The 17,542-nt window shown below is 53.1% G+C and overlaps 1 protein-coding gene across 8 annotated transcripts in view; it reads right to left on the reverse strand.

Moving 5' to 3' along the window:
- VANGL1 (VANGL planar cell polarity protein 1) overlaps positions 1-17,542 on the reverse strand; it is a 73,892-nt gene that overhangs the window by 21,429 nt on the left and 34,921 nt on the right. For all 8 annotated transcript variants that reach the window (XM_036235056.1, XM_036235052.1, XM_036235050.1 and 5 more), the window contains 2 exons: positions 17,391-17,523; positions 12,848-13,455 (listed from right to left, as the gene is read on the reverse strand). In XM_036235056.1, coding sequence (XP_036090949.1) covers positions 12,848-13,455; positions 17,391-17,523 — 741 coding nt within the window. The remainder of the gene's footprint in view (positions 1-12,847; positions 13,456-17,390; positions 17,524-17,542) is intronic.

A 17,542-nucleotide genomic window follows, 5' to 3' on the forward strand; every position in this document is an offset into this window, starting at 1 on the left:
AGAGGCAAATCCTTCGACTGGTCCCGGTCTCCCGAGCAGACCATCTCTGAGAAGGGGGTGGGGCGGGGCAAGCTCTCTCCCTGTCACCGTCCCGTCGCGAGGCAAGAGGCAGCGACCTACCTAAACCCGCCTCGTGCAGACCCCCTGCATCACGGCAGGCAGGACCTGAGGTACACACTGCGGACATGGCCCCGCCAGAAACCCGCGGCGAGATCCGACCCCCGCGCTCAACGCACGCCCCATCCACACACCTTCCTGCGTCACCCCCCGGGGAAATCTCCTCCCGCACGCGTCTGCGGAAAACACAAGCCCAGGAACCCTATGTGGCGCGCGTGCGAGGGGTCCGCGCCGATGACGGAATCGTCGGGAACAGAAGGAGTTCCTGTGGCCACCAAAGGGGACGCAAGCCCCCCTCAGCTCCGCTCCGCCCAGCCCGGGCTGGTCCGAACTCGAACTCGTGGGAAAGGCAGGGCAGCAGTGGGTCGGCCCCGACGCCCGAGGGGGTCCGACGGCCACGTGTGGATCCGAAGCTCGCCGCTGCCCACGCTGCCTGGCTGGCCTAGTTTCTTCTCAGGACAAAGAGGGTGGCATGTGAAACGCTGCGGCCTTTTGTGTCCGATCAACCACAGAAACACTGGCAACTGTCACGCACGGCCATGGCAACGGAGAAGGGGGCTGACCCCGGTGCTGCGTTTCTTGAACAGGCTTGGAACAGACGCAGTTCAGAGGCTCCTTCATGAAAATCTGAACGATGTCGTCTTTGAAAGGCAGAATTCTGAACGACACAAAACTGAAAAGCAAACGAATGCCCGTCCCACGCTCTGCGCACATCTGCTCTGGGAGGAAGTAGGCACCGGGCAAACGGTTCTGGCTTTTTGGCCCCAGAGAACGTGGCTCTTGGCTCTTTCGTTTACTCTTTGACCTTGAACAAATTAACTCATTTCTCCAAACCTCAGGTTCTTCCACTGCAGGGTGGGGAAAAGCAACATAGAAAACTCGGCTGCGGCGTAAGCCTGCTCCCAAGTACCTACCTGCATAAAATGTTTTACTGAAAGGTTATTGAAATGACTGGCACAAGTCTGGGGCAGGTGGCAACTCAGATACTCTCGTGCCAGACGGAGAGATCCGGATATGCAGGTCTGGCAGAGGGCTAGAGTCACCTGTGGCAGGTACCTCTCGAGTGTCAATACCAATGGGGACGATTTCCAATTCTATGACTTTCCCAGACTTTACAGTTGGTTGGATTGCGGCCAGAAAAAATATTAGAAACTCACCCTCTACTTCCCTGCTTCCTAAGGAGGGGATGGATGCCTGGTTTAGGTCTGTTTTAAAAATTAAATAACACATTTAAAAATGAAGGCCCGAAGCGAATGGCTGGTGAACGGCGGCGCTATGCGCTGACCCGTCCGTGCATTTCGGGAAGGCCAACGTGTCCCCTGCGCGTGCCTGCAGCGGTCTCCCCATCGAGGGCCACCACGAGGGCACTGCCACAGGGAGAGAGCCAGGACGGGGCCCCTCCGCGCCGTTTGCCTTAGGGACCTAGACCATAAAGCTACGTGGCATTTCCTGCTAACACGCAGCGTCCTGAAAGCCAAGCCCAGCCACGAGGGAGGCGGCCGCGGCACACAGAACAGAACCATTGCTGGCCTCAGAGTCGGCAGGTCTGGATCCCGGGTCTGAACCTGTGACTTCACAAACCCGCGTTAAAGCCATTTCCCCTTTTCGGGCCTGTCTCTTGGCGTGTGATGGCGAGATAATACCAACGATTCCGTGCGGTTATTGAAAAGAGCAAACCAAATGATGACGGTGAAAGCATTTATGAACTACGAAGGCTTATACGAACATGAAATGTCATCATTACTACCGACGACGATGAACATTTTGCAGCAAGAGATGGGTTGGTTGGCAGCTGGAAAACTCATGCAGCCTCTGGGCATAAAAACTTGACCTGACCTCCACTTACGCTGAACCACAAGATTTTACTCTTCCCAAAAGGAAGAGAAACCTTCGTATTCGCCCAGGCAGAGACGTAGGAACTGAATGAAGAAATGAGTCCACCTTGTCTAACCCCCCAATCCATGTACCAATTCTTTTCCTAACACCCCAGAAAAGCATCCAGCCTCTGCCTGAAAAGAAAATTTCACTTGGTACTGAAATGACCTTAAAGTTCCACTCATTAATCCAACTGACTCTTCTTCTGGGCCCCGAGTTCCTCTTAATCGTGAAAGCCCATCAGACACTTGAAGGAAACGATGGTGGCCATAAGCGTCCCCGTCTTTTAACTCTCTCGGTGTGCAGCTCAGGGCACTGAGGCCTAGAAAAGCCTCTGTGCACGCTCACGGGCACACGTAGATTGTCTATTTCCTCTTCATGCACTTTCCCTGGATTTGAATGTGGCTTTGGCCATTTGACTAATATGTGCTAGTAAAATCGGAAATATTAAGGCTTTAGAGCTCACCTAGTCCAAAACCCTAAAAATTTATAGCCTTTAACTTCTTCCAGACCAGGGAGAAAGGCCCTGTCTGACTGGCCCAGGTGGGGAAGCCTCATTCACATTTTGGCCACCTCTTTCCAAATATTAGTTTGTTCTCTTTTGCTCTGTCAACAAAAAAATAACTTTTTTTTTCCCCCATGCATGAAAAACGTGACAGCGTTTCTTACACACTAACGCCCCCCACGAGTGCCGGCCACCATCATTCTGATTGCAAAGGTGCTGAAGAGACGGCGTGCTAGACGCAGAGCAAAATCTGCAAAGGCCTCCTTTCGGGGTGAGTGCTCACCATCCCGCGGGCCGGCTACGGGTGCGGACGTTCGGAACCCTAATAACCAGTCTCCCCAGCACCATTCACAGGCAACTACAAACTATGAGCACCCACTAAGGGCCGCGCGCTGGGATCCGGACATGAACAAGACCGCAAGGGGCGTGTGCTCTCCTGGGCGGTGACAACAATCAAGTGACTCAGGGGCTGTGGCAGGGCAAGAGCTTGGGGGGTGGGGGACGCAGAGGAGGCCAAGCTGAGCCTCTGAGTTACGTCTTAATAGATGGATGATGGTCACGCCACGTGGACAATGCGCCATAAAGCTCGTTCCTGGCAGAGGAAGCAGGTGGGCAGACCAGGCGGGGTGGGGGGTGGGGGAAGCCATCCTGCTCCACAGCTACAGTAAGAGCAGGAGAGTCTCAGTGCGGAGTCGCAGAGCAGCCTGGAGAAACCTGCTGCAGGGGGTTGAATTCTGCCTCCCAAAATCCACGTCGCCCAGACCCTCGGAATGGGACCGTGTGGGGTCTCTGCAGACGCGAGGATCGAAAGTTAAGGTCATGCTGGCATCTTTACAAGAAGAAACGAGGGCACCCAGAGAGACACGCAGAGAAGAAGGCCAGGAGACAACGGAGCAACAGGGCAAGGAGCGCTGAGGACCGCCTCGACCGCCGAAAGCCAGGCAGAGGAGGAAGGGCTGGTCCCCAGAACCCTCAGAGGAAGCGTGGTCCTGTCACGGCCTGGACTTCAGACTCCCAGCCTCCAACCCCGAGAATTCGAGCCACCCGGTTTGTGGTCCTTGGCTACAGGACCACATCCATATTCAGGGCAAGAAGGATGGAGGCAGGTAAAGGCCAAGGTCCGGCTAAGACGAACGGCTAAGGTGAGCGGGTGAGGAGAGAGGGCACAGGAGGGCGAGGCGGGGCAGGAGGGAGGGTGAGCTGGCCGCGAAGGCCGAGGACGCCAGCGGCAAAAGCTGCCTGGGGCCCAAGGCGTCCTGCTCTTCCAGGGGTACCCGCCCTGGCCGCTGCATTTTAGGCCTGAACCAGGGCGTCTGAGAAAAATGCTAAAACGCAGGGCACACGATGGAAAGCTGATGCAGCTTCCTGTGCAGACTCCCAGCCTGGGGGAGCCGGCCGACGCCCTCGGTCTCATCTGACCGACTTTCTTTCCCCGCAGAGGAGTCGACGAGACTGCAACCTGGATGTGTGGGCCTGACGGCTCCCTGGGCCTGGACGTGGAGACACGTGACTCACGTGACGAACAGCCGGGGCCACTGGCAGCAGCGTTCCCGCGAGTCCCACAGACGCGAACGTAATTAGCCCCCGAACACTGCTGCCGCCTCCGCCGAGGACCGGGCACAGGAGTGTCTCGGCGGCTGACCCTCCAGCCTTTTAATTAAAATGTCTGTCTGCCGCTGCATATGCAGGGGTGGCTCGCCAAGTCCCACACAGATAACAGGCAATGATCACCTTGGCCTCGGCTTTAAACGCCGGGCTGCAGACAAGCCCTGCAGGGTGTCCCCGCTGAAAGACTGCCAACTGTGACAAGAAGCTGGGAACATCCACCCGGACAGCTCAAAGAAGGCAGAACCAATGGGGTCTGGTCGTCATGGAATGGTCCCCTCGGTGCAGACTTGGGGGGCAACCGGAGCACTTCTCTGTGCCCTGGACTGCCCCCACTTTAAGTTTCTGATGATGAAATATCATCAGATGGCCTCTCCAACAACACGAGTAAGACCACACAGCAGGGTGTACCCGGACGAGGCCACTCCGCCAAGCCCGGGAGGACTCTGTGGGCCCTAGAAGTGTCTAACGGCCACATGCAACGACCTGGTTCTTCTGGTCTCAGAAACCAAACAACACAAAGCTGTCATACGTGCGTGTCATCCCTCTCGGCCGTAATGCCGCGTGATGCACCAGGAGGTTCTGAGTGCGGCGACCGCAGCGACCAGACAGCCTCCTTCCGAGCAGAGGATCCAGTCACGGCCGGCTGTCCACCTGGCTGCCTCTCCCACAGCGGACGGCTGCTGGCAGGCCTCTTGCAGTGGGGGGCGGGGAGGGATCTATGAGACCTGTTTCCCCTCAAGTGACACCCCACTGTGCCTGGAGAACTCAGAGCCCGGCCTGGGTCCCAGCCCAGGCACAGACTGCACCATGCCCCCCCAACACACACCCCGCAGTCCAACCTGGGCTCCACCTGCCCTGCCTGGGGCGGGAACTCAGCCTCTCAACGCTTTAAATTCCTGTGCTGACTCACAGCAAATAAACATCAAAGACGGCCGCCTGCAGAGGGTTCTCTAAGGAGGAGGTTCAGACAGACACTAAGCACCTCCAGACCCACCCAGGATGCTCCACTGGACTCCCTTTTCCTCACATCCCCCAACTTCGGGCCCTCTGGCCCTCGGAAGAGCTACAGGAGCACAAGTGAACAGTCTGGAGGCCGAGGGTGACCGGCCTGACCGAGAGGACCTCTCTGCTCAGAGACTGAGCGGAGCTGGGCAGCAGCTGCCCTGCAGGTCACGGAAAGCAGGTCCCTATCCATCTGCCTTACTAAGCGTCTCATACACTGTATCCAATCGCACCCATCAATCCATGGATGAGCGTGCAGGACACCAGGCCTTGCCCGCGGCGCGGGTCCTTCGGAGACATGAACGGCACACCGTTCGGGGTACGGGATCCACTGCTCGGCCACCTGCACCAGCTATGTGTCCACGGGCTCCTTCCCCTCCTGGTGGCCATGCTCTCTGGGGGTAACTCCTCTCGGCCTTAGGGTGAGACTCGGGGGCAGACACCATGCAAGGGAGGCCATCCCAGCTGTGACCACTGCCAGGAGACAGCTGTACAAACAGTGTCCAGCACCTTACGCTCCCACGAAACCACTTCCAACAGGCGGCACCGGGCCGGAGCACAAACCGCAGGTCTGTGCCCGCCGTAGGGATCCTCCCACGGCAAAGCAGATCTGAGCAACGACCGTCGCGCTTTCCTCTTCGGCTCCTCCTCATCTCCATCCTTTGCTTTTCGGGGCAGTGGGGGTACAGATTGGCAAATACCTTCACTGAAAAGCAGTTAAACGAAACGCACGTTTCTAAAAATGAGATCGTCTACGAAATCATGATCATAAATAACATGGCTATTTAAAAACACTCCCGACCTCACCGCCGACAGCACCAGGTCCTCCGAGACTGTGGATGCTAGTCTTGAACTTGGGCAGAGGGCCCCACAGCCCACCGTGACCGCCGAACCTGATCGGCAGTGAGATCACCAGCTTGGGTATCACTGGATCCACGATCACAGACGTACGATTTCAAGGGGAGCTGGATGTGTCCTAGAATCACCGGAGTGACTTCAATCTCCCCAGCAGACTCTCTTTCTCCCTCCTAACTAGAAAACCAAAGTACAATCAAGAGAAGCAAGGCCCCCACTCGAGTTGGAGGATGCAGGCATGAGCCAGACAATTACACGCTCTGTTTCTCAGGGCTGAGCTGCACGCATTGATTCCACGACTTCCTGGAGCTCTGGGGTCAGAGGTCACCATGGTGCATAATACGTTTCTGTCTTAGCTTGGGCTGCTATACCGAAATGCCATAGGCTGAGTGGCTTAAACAACAGGAACTTATTTTCCTACAGTTTCAGCGTCTGGAAGTCCAAGATCAAGGTCCGGCCACTTCAGTGTCTAGAGGGCTCCCTTCCTGGCTTGCGAACGGCCCCTTTCTCAGTACATCCATATATAGCCTCTCCTGGGTCCAGGTGTACAGGGGAATGGGAGAGTATGCAGACCTCTCTGGTGTCTCTTCTTATGAAGACGCTAATTCTATCAGATCTATGACTTCATTTAACCGTAATTACTTCTTTAGAGGCCCCGTCTCCAAATACAGCCAGCCACACTGAGGTTTAGAGCCTCGACTGATGCATTTTGCCTCCCTCCCCATAATTCATGTCTTCCTCACATGCGAAATCTTTCAATTCCATCCTAACAACTCTGAAGGCCTTGACTCATTCCAGCATCGACTCTAGGTCTAAAGCCCAAAGTCTCATCTAAATTTCCTCTAAATCACGTACGGATGAGACTCGAGGCACAATTCACACTGAGGCAAAAATGCCTCCTCAGCTGCGAACACAGAAAACCACTTAAATTATGTGCTTCCCAAATACCACCGTGACCAGGCATCGGATAAACACGAGCATCAAAAGGGAGAAATCGGGAAAGAGAAGGGCGACGGTTCCAAAGCCGGTCCAAAACCCAGCAGTGCAAATTTCACTGGACGGAAACACTTGAGAGCGACCCTCTTTGGATCGAGGCTCTGCCCTAGGGGCTCACTAGGTGGCAGAACCATTCTTCCCTTTTCCTGAAGGATCATGCCAGTTCCCAGCCCTCCTTCATTCCCACCTACTTTCTCTGCTTCCTTTCATCCCAACTGACAGTGTTTCTACTGGCATAATCCCTTTACCCCTGGCTTCTGCTGAAATGGCTGATTCAAACCCTGGTTCACACCCAAGCTAATCTCTTTATCAAAGGCTTGTTCGCCCACACCTTTCGGCTCAAGCTTCATCTTTTTTTTTTTTTTTAATCTAGATAGGCTGGGAATATTCCAAATTGCCAAGTTGGAATTCCTTTCTGTTCAGCAACTCCTTCTTCGATTCCTCTCTTCCCTCTTGCTTTTCACTAGAAGCAGCAAGAAGGACCCAAGCTGCAGCTTCAATATTTTGCTTGGAAATCTTAGCTAAATACCTAATTTCATCACTCCTAAGTTCTACCTGCCACAAAACACTAGAACGGAACACAATTCAGCCAAGGTCTTTGCCACTTTATAACAAGGATCACCTTTTCTTCACTGTCTGATACCATGTTTCTCATTTATACCTATGAATTTGGGCGGGGGGGGGGGGGGAAGGGGATGTGGTATTCAGTCCCTAACAGTTGCTCTTCAACACAATGTTACAGTCCTGCACAATCATGAACTTCCACTGTTCCAAAAGCAAGCCAAGAATCATTTCTTCTAAAGCATAGGTGGTTCTGTGATCATTAACCCGACCTTCTATAAGGTCCATGGTCAATGCCAGTTTATAAGATACTTAGTCTCGATGAATGAAGTATGCTTAGAAGCCCACTTAAAACCTGCGGGCTGAATTAGATACCATGGAGCTTCGGTAAAATGAGTATCTTAGAGAACGGGTCACTGTGAATTCCCGGAGGGCTGGGACGAGCGCGCTCCATCGGCCTTTGTGGCCTCAGTCCCTCCCCTTGCCAATGACTATCAGCTATCACTTTTCACTGATTGATGTTCATATGTGCCTCAGAGGATACAGCTGCTTCTCCCACTTGAAAGATGCTTCTTCTGGACTTTTTGAGGCATAGAAGTCAGTAATTAAATCTGTTAGAATTGTATGCAAAGTAAGAACACGCAGACTCTGAGAACGAGACCCTGAGGCAGCTGTGGGAATTCCTACAGACCCCAGGGTCCCCCCGTTCTGCAGTCCCCCTTTCCTCAGTCTGGGCTGAGGCTCTAACTCGCTTGAACAAGAGAGTTCAGGGCAAGCAGTGCTGGGCCAGTTCCAGGCCTAAGCCTTACAGAGCCTGGGAGCGTCTGCTTTTGTGTTCTTGGGAGCCCTGAGAAATCTAGCTACCCTAATAAGAAACTACTCCCCAAAAGGGAGGCCCTCTGGGGAGGGTGAGAGCCGCAGAACACGTGGGGAGAGAGAGAGGCCCAGCCCCACTGCCTCGCGACAGGACAGCAATTACGTGGGGGCCACTAGCCAGACTGGGAAAAGAACCTCCTGCCTGAGCCCAGCCCACAGAGCTGTGAGAAACGGTAATAAAATAATAAAATGGTTTTATACAGCAATAGGTAAAGAGAGGCCTTCTTTGGGACAACTGACATATAGTCGGTTGAAAAGGTATGACCAGACAAAGGCTCAGAGCGCTGCGGTTATAAGGCCCAGGCTTTGTTTGCTGACTGGATAAAAACACCAGTGGGCTCGGCTCGGCTCGGCTCGGCTCGGTCGGGAACGCCTGCGGAGTAAAAGCCAGCCAAACTCTCACTATCCCCTCGTTCCCTCCTTTCCAGCCCTGAAGCCATGAGTCAAATGAAACAGGATCACGTATTAAAAAAAAAAAAAAAAAATAGTCTCCAGTCTGGCACATAGTTACGCACTCAAAAAATGCTATGAGCTCCTTCACGCATTCTTAAAGCAGTAGTAAGAACACAGACACGTCTCTTCAGACGCACTACGGGGACACAGCTCAGATGGTTCTGGCACCAGACAGCCTGGGCTCTCATCCTGCCTCCCTCCCGCAACCACTGACTGCGCGGCCACAGGCAATCCACTTAACTCCCGTGGGCCCGTCTTCTCCTCTGAGGATGTGGATGGCAGTGCCGACCTCGCAGGGCTGTCAGGATTAAACGAGTTATAAGGTAAGAGCTTGGAAGGTGCCTGGCACGCGGTAAGGACTGAGCATGGCTGAGGTTTCCTGGCTGCACATCGCGGAGCCGGTCGGTCAGCCACACTAGCCTCTATGCACCAGTATTCACAGTATTCACCTGCAAAGATTTCGAAAGTGATAAGTTATCCATCAGGATAATGGAATGTCATTTTTAGTCTTTTTTTTTTTTTTTTTTCTTCTGGCTTTCTCCCCACATACAGTCAGATCGACTCACTAGTCTTTGGTGAAATCCTGGAAAAGTGAGCAACTCATTGTGAGAACAGGGCAGAGGAAAGTGACAAGTGAGGTGAGCCTGGAGAATTACAGGATGCCTCTGGGGTGTGACCCCCAGGGGGCTGGCGGTTCCCTGCAGCCTTGAGCAGGTCCACCAGCCCCCGCCCCTGACAGGGGGAGGAATGAAGGAGATCCAACCCTCTCAAAGCCCTTTGTCATCTCTAAGGCACCAGGAAAAAGTCAGGAAGTCTCTTAATCTATTTATGGTCTCTCACTTTGTACAAAAATAACTTTGTCTGTTTCGGAACATTTTCAAATAAGCCGTGACTCCACGCTGGCCAACAAGCAGGGCCACAGCAAGGACCTTGCATGAGAGCTAACAAAAAGCAGATTTTCTTTAAGGAACTAAAGAATAGGGATTCTTTTGACAACTCTCAAAAATAGCTCAGTCGATTCAATAAAATCATCTTTGAAAACAAAATGAAAAAAGAACTCACGCTCGCTCTGCAGCTCGGCCCAGCGAGTCACGGCTGCGGGGATGTTTTTACATAAAGGGCGAGTGGGACGGCCTGGGGTTCCTGTCGTGTGGGGGACCGGCTACCGTCACCCCAGGACCTGCTCCTCTGTCCATTCTGGCTCCCCCTTCCCTCCTGTCTCTTTCTATACCTTGCAAAAGGGCTTAGAAGTTAGTTATCCTCCTGGCCCAGTGACTCTTCCCGCCACTGCTGGGTTTGGATCAGATTGAGCCCAGGGATCGGCAGGTGACAGAGCCCACACAGTGCCACCAGGCATGTCCTTGTCCCCACACGCCGGCTGTCACAGGGCAGCTGGCCCTGCCTGAGGGCTCTATTTGTGAATAAAGATGTCTCTCCCTCTTCAGCCGCTTTCCATCCCATTACCAGGGTCTCTATGTGAAGGACAAAGGGGGCCTTACTGAAGGCGGGGCGGGGGGGGCCGAGGGGTCGGGGGGGTGGGGAGGGTCGGGGGGGAGGGGGAAACAAAAGGCCTTGGAAAGGAGCCGGAAGGACGATACTGGGACCGGCCGAAACGCTCTCCTCTGGGGCTGCTGGAGAAGTGGCACCCTCAGGTCTCCTGGGGTTAGTGACTTCAGGGTCAGCAAATAAAGCCTGGGGGTTCTTGGTTGTTTGCAGCCAGCCTGCAGGTCACACAGCGCAATCGGTCCTGCTTCTCCCGAGCCCAGGTCATCCGTCCTGCCCCTGGCAGGCAGAGCTACAGTTCCAGGTGCCAGAGGCTGTCCTGTGAGCCCTCTCCCTGCCCCCACCCAGATCCGGTCTCAGAGGAGGAGCGATGGGGGAGCCCTGGAGAGGAAGTCAGCCCCGTCACCCTGCCACCTGAGGTGAGAAGCCGCCCTCCCCTTTCTCACCTCCACGGGTGGGAGTCACACCTACGAGGCCTGAGGCCAATACACAAAACCACTGGGGGCCTCGCCAATGGCCAGTGTCCTGGCTGCTTACGGCTAGGCTACTACGGAGTCCCAGATATCACTCCTGCCTCCTGGGGCCAGAGCCCGCTTTCTCACCACCTTCTACACCTCTCGCCCGCAACACCTGTCCTGTCCTGAGACAGCCCACGTCCCACGGGGCAACACCTGTCCTGTCCTGAGACAGCCCACGTCCCACGGGGCCACACCTGTCCTGTCCTGAGACAGCCCACGTCCCACGGGGCAACACCTGTCCTGTCCTGAGACAGCCCACGTCCCACGGGGCTTTACTGCTGCTCCTGCCTGCAGTTTCCTGGCCCTCCTGTGATCCCATCTCCCATGCCAGGCCCAAGCGCCCCTGTCCACTGCACAGCGATGCGCTGGTCCCTGAGGGACCCTGAGCCCCAGGAGTTTCAGAAAAGAGCTCCGAAGGCGTCCGTCCTCTGTCTCTGGGCCCCAGCTCAGGGTTTGCAAGGAACGGACAAGTGTGCGGGTCATTCTCCAACATGAAATACAGGGAAAGTGAGCTGTCTGAGATGGCTACGCAGCAGTGACTCACTTGCCTCCTGAGCCCCACGGCATCTGCAGAGGACTCGAACACCGAACTCTGCTGCACGGAGCGTGAGACTCAGACACCGATCCCTCCAAGGACGGGTCAGAGAGGCAGCAGCCCTGAACCTCAGCGGGTACCAGCTGAGTCCAAGGGGGAAAGAGGATGTGGGCCAACCCTGGGATGGCTGCAGTGAAACCGGACCCCAAATGAGGCGTGGGCCACCTTTCTGGGCCCCAGCCAGGAGTATGACAAAGCTCGTTGTTCTCAGACCCACTAAGGGGCCCCAGCCAGCGATGAATGCGCAGTGAGGATGGCTACGACGAACTCAGTCCTTCCAGGAGCCACACAGGTTACACACATGGGCACAGGTGGCCTGAAGAGGCTGGAGCCCGAGGTGAGGGCACCATCGGACAGACATCCAGGGGATCCATTCACCCAGGGACCACGTGAGGGCCAGCTGTGTGCCATGCTCCTGGCCAGGCACCGAGGATGCAAGGAGACACCGCCCCTCTCCCCAGGGAGTTCATCATTTGTGGAAGAAAACAGAAAAATAGGCCAGTGAAGATGAAGAGGGAGACGCCGCGATGAGGCATCAGCTGGCGCCTCGCTTCCCGACGTCTGGGTGAAACCTACACAAGGCTAGACATTTTTGTACAAATTACTTAAATTCCCTAAACCCCATTTCCTCATCTGTAATGTGGGGATTAATAATGCCTACATCAACGGGTTCCGTGAAGACTAAGCACGACAATCTATTCGAATGGCTTACCTTGGGACGAATAAAAATAAAATTGAATAAATGACAGTGATCACTCTTCTAACCACGAAACAGGTTTTATGCGCAGATTTAAAGCACCACGGCTCAGTGTATTTTTTTCTCATGCATACATCTCCCAAACACTCGACCCTTACAAGTTTGAGGTCTCTAACCTACACTTGATTCTTCACTAGATGGCCACCAGGGTGACCATGTCGTTTATCACCCAAACCACAGTACCTCTGAGGGTGGGGGATAAAAAAGGAACAACTAATTATTCCACGGCGACGACGAGGTAAACCAGATGTACCGTTCTGAGCGAACGGAACTGCCGATCCCTTGGACCATCGTCATTTACAGGCCGATTTCGGGGTCAGCAGCCATCACTATGTATGCATCCTTTCTGCCAACAACTCTGACCGCAAGCCCAACTAAACGTCAACCCGGATGAGCGCCAGCAACGGCACCACCCCATCCGGAAGTCGGGAACGTCAGTGTAAAGTCGAAAAGTCACCCCCGTGCAGCCCGACCCCCCCAACACGGCCCTTCTCGAAGCCTGAAGGGAGGAGCCAGACTCAGGTCCTGGCACTTGGCGCCTGTCACCGCCCTTCACTTGCTGGAGACCAGCTGACTTCCAGCGAGACGTCGGTCGCCCTGCCCGCCTCCTGGATGCCCCCGCTTACCTGAGGTGCCCCAGGCTGTAGAACCGGGACTCGCCGTCAGTGGAGCGGACCACGTGCAGCGTGAAGGTGGGCTGCAGCTGTCTGAGCTCCAGCAGGACGATGGCCAGGTAATGGATGAAGAGCAGGGCGTCCACGAGGGAGACGGCGTATTGCACAGTGCCCTGGTAGTTACGGTCCCGGGCGTCCAAAATGCGGACCCCGTAGAAAAGCCAATAGGAGACCACAAAGAGAAAGATGAGGACCAGCAAAAGGGCACGAAAGACGAACACTCGCGGCACGTCGGCTCTCTGCTTGCGGAAGAACAGCGCCCAGGTCCCGATGAGCAGGATGAGGAGCTTGAACGCCACGGAAATAAAGAGTCCCTCACAGATGGTGCCGCAGGGCTCCAGCTCCTCCCTCCACAGGATGGGGGGCAGCAGGATGAAGGCGATGGGGGTGAGGAAAACTAGAAGTCCGAGCGCCGAGGCGACGGTGAGGCCCAGGTAGCGCCTGCAGTCCAGCCCCACGCTGTCCTCCATGTCCTTGCTGACCCTGGCGATGTCCTCCTGAGATATGCTGTGCTCCGAGGTGCCCGTGATGGCCGTGGTGGTCTCTCCCCAGTTGTCATCCTGCCGGGGAGGGAACAACGAAGGTGCAGAGCCGCACGCGGCAGGTCACTTGGAAAAGCCACAAAGCGAGCACTTGGGAGACACAGTGGACGTGGGGGGCCCTGCCCCCACTGACCCAACCCGCACCCACGGGCTTCCCAGAAGAACGGAAGCCTAACACGTTAATTAGAAGCGTTTTCAACCTTAATGATTTTCACTGGAAATTTTCAAAACGTATCCTACACTGACCTTTTCAAATAGAACACGGTTTAATCTCTTTGTCTGTCTGGGTCATTCACTACTATAACACTGATTCTCATCCACTCAGCTTGAATCCCCAGAGAGATGTGGAGGGGTATGGGCCATCTGCCCTGAAACAAACAATCCGCTGCTTGTTAGACTAGCACATGACGGCTCACCTGCGGCCTAGGAAGAAAACCCTCTGCGTTGTCCTCTCAATCCACGGCTGGGTTATGCGGGCTCACAAACGAGCCCCACTTCTGGAGGCTTTCTCAGTAGCTCTGAAGAGCCAAGCGCACTGCGTGGAGACTTACCACTGTATGTGCACGTCGAGGCCGACCCGCAGCTAGGACGCACTGTTTTTAAATCTCCACGTTGTTTTTAAGACCCATTTGATACACGTCATGCACTCCTTGACACTTCTTACTGAACGAGCTAAGCAAAGGCAAGTGCCTATGGCCACCTGCATTTCGAAAATTCCTCCCAAAACACACGTTCTCATGACACACGCGAGATCGAGGGCAAGGAATCACCAGGAGTATTATTATGTGCCTGTCTTATACTTCCTTGCTTTCACTTTCTTGCTTTCTCACTCTTTTTAAACTCTGAGGCACTTTCTGGTTTGAGCGATTACTGTCTCTGTTTAACAAGAGCCAGTCGTTAGAATTTTAAACCATTTTGCTATTTCGCTGGCAATTCGGACTGCATTCCAAACCAACAACAGAGCAAGGAGGCCATGGAAGGCCACGCGGAGAACAAAGAGGTTCTGCCTCAGAGATCTGCGTATATAACTTGGGGGGAAAAAAAAAAAAAAAAACAGTCGGACGGAGGGGGAAGTTGGGTGAAATTAATGTGTGAAATGCCAACTCGGAAAAATCCAGTTTAACAGCTGAATCAGTAAGACGGAGCAATCTCGTAACCAAACAAAAATCTCAATATTCAGGATAAAAAATATGATTTACGACATGTGCAGGCGATGGCAAAGGCAGCGGTGGTGGCTAAGGTCCTGGCCTGGGAAGAAATAGTTCTTTGATGTGGAAAGTTACAGGTATCACATGCCATGCGAGACATGGCTATTTAAGACATTCATTAGAAGCGGCCAAGACTCTCAGCTGCTGCGGGTGGAAGTATAAATCACTCCTGAAAACTGGTCTGGCAGTCTCGTATAAACGTAAACATATACTTAGCAGCTTTATGCATAAGAGCCAAAAACAGGGCAACCCCAATGCCTGCCCATCAGGAGAAAGGATAACACACTGCGGTGTATTCATAAAATGGAATACTACGCAGCGAAACTAAAAAGGAATGAATTGTGGAAGCATACACCAAAACATGGGTAAATCTCGAGTGGAAAAGAGTCCAAAACAAAAGAACATGATTCTACTTATGTTAAATTCTAAAACAGGCAAAACTGATCTACAGTGACAGAAATCAAAACAGGCCTTGCCTTGGAGAGGTGGGGGTGGGGAACAGGAATTGACTGAGAAGAGCATGAGAGAACTTTCTAGTAACAGAAAGACAGCATATGTATTGATAGGAATGAGTTATGTGGGTTTATTTAGCTGTTAAAACATCAAACTGTATGCTTCAGACCTCTTTATTTCTCTGAGTACATATTTATTTCAATTTTTAAAAAAGAAGAAAACTCATCAGCAGGGGAAAAAATAGCTACGAATTCAAAGATGGACGCCTTGCTTTAACATACGGTGAGTTCGCAGGCTACCTACTGTGTAACGCTTCGAGTGAAGGCAAATACTGGACTCCATGTTACGTATCGGACCTAATACTCAGTCAATAATCAATGCTGAAATAATTACTGTGAGTATCTCCCTGTCATTTTGTTGGCCACTACACTGTGCCGATTTAGCCACTCGCCTTTTTTCTTGCCAAAGAGTTGCTAATTAAATCCCCTGTCCGTTTTAAGAATGGGTACATATCTGTGCAAAAAAACACAAAAAACAAAAAACAACAAAAAAACAGTAGGTGTCCAAAGGGCCCTGTCAAGGCCGGAGGTTCTGAGAACAGAAAGGATCTAAGATCCCTTAATCCAGTCCCCTGGATTTTCTATGAAGATGGGGGCCTGCCCAGGGGCACACGGCTACTGAGGAAGACAGCTTCCAAACGCCCGTTTCAATGCTCTACCCAGCACATCCCCTGGTGTGAACATTGAGGGCTTCCCAGTGTAGCTTCCCAGTGCGCTACAAGATGCAGAGCCACTGCGAACAAGAAACGGCTTCATGGTGGGCCACGGGCACCTCTGGATCCACACTCAGAAGGAAACGACCTCCTGTAGCTCTGCGGGGTGGTCTGATCTCAGGACCCTCCCCTTCCGCCCAACCACCCAACCCTCCATCTGGCCTTCCCAGAGCAGGTAGTGCAACAGCCAGGACTAAAGACCTTCACTCGTCCCTGGACAAACCCCACCCCGCATGCACCCCCCAGCTGCATCCTCGGGTTCTCTGAGAAATTCCAATTTTGGTCCATCTACCTGCTTATAAATGTCTATCTGTGTGTACACACAGACATATGCTTATCCACAGCCCTATATCTTTACAGCCATGTGTGCACACATCGGTTTATTTGGGGCCGAGTCTGGACATGCACATATTTCAAGAGCTGTGGAGAGTATGCAAACATGTTTGTGAGGATAGCTCAGATGTTTACATAAATCAGGTGGGCTGCCAGGCAGTTGGGACCCAGGGAGAACCACCCACACAGTGGTTTTTTAAAGTAATGAATTGTCAATACAGTTGACCCTTGAACAACCTTGCGCACAGTCAAAAATCTACATATAGCCTTTAACTCCCCCAAAACGTGACCACTGTTGATCAGAAGCCTCACTAATAACATAAACAGTCGATTAACACACGTTTTATATATTATATACGTTATATTTTTCTTACAATTAAGCTAGAGAAAAGTTACCAAGAAAATCACCAGAGAAAACACATTCACAGTAATGTACTTATTTTTAAAAATCTGCGTATAAGTGTACCTGCACAGTTCCCATCGTGTTGTTCATGGGTCAACTGTATTTAAAAAGTGGGTGATTTCCCATAAAATCCTAACCTCTGGCATTTCTTAAACATTGCAAGACCCAGGAACACTGAATTCCTGAGTGGTAAGAAGTGTCTGGAACTGAGGAGCTAACAGAGGAAATGCAGTCTCTGGGGTGCCACGGCCTCAGAGTGCTACTCGCCCCCAAGCCCGCCTGGTGTACGTTGGCCCCTTCGCTGTGGCTCAGGGCCTATTTGGTTCATCTCTGTTTTCCTACCAGGCGTCTAAGCGCACAGACCCCCAGGTTCACGGCGAATGTCTAGTAGCGACTCTCACTCTTCCCCACAGGACTAAGGAGTTCTGGAGAGAGTGCCCCTCCCTCTCTTATCCTGTGTCACTTTGAAACGCGTCTCCAGAGACTGCAGCCTGCAACTTTTCCCTTGTCTGACCCGCCACGGCCGTCCAGCCTTGCTGCCTTCTTTTCAACACCATTCAAAGCAGGCCCACCAACCACGCTCCAGAAGACTCCACAAGCTAAGGCAAGGGCAGGCCGGGCTGTCCTCAGACCAAACCACGGGACATGGATAAACTAATTAACATGCTGGAAAAATAAAGATAAAAACCCAAGAGAACCTATTGCAACAAGACTTAGGAAAACGTTTATGGAAAGGGGTCTTGATCAAGTAGCACTGTGCTCACGGACTGCCTTGGATCCCCACCTGAACTTCCTCCGTCTGGGCAGAGTCATTTGCCAACAGCGGCTCTCCAGTGGGAGCCTGAATGGTGACAGATTTTTCTGACCCTCTGCCATCTTTATTCCGGGGCGATTTGTGTCTCTCTCTATTTCTTTCCCTGAAAAAAAAAAAAAAAA

Source organism: Rousettus aegyptiacus, unplaced genomic scaffold (genome assembly GCF_014176215.1).
Source record: "Rousettus aegyptiacus isolate mRouAeg1 unplaced genomic scaffold, mRouAeg1.p scaffold_m13_p_17, whole genome shotgun sequence".
Classification (NCBI taxonomy): Eukaryota; Metazoa; Chordata; class Mammalia; order Chiroptera; family Pteropodidae; genus Rousettus; species Rousettus aegyptiacus.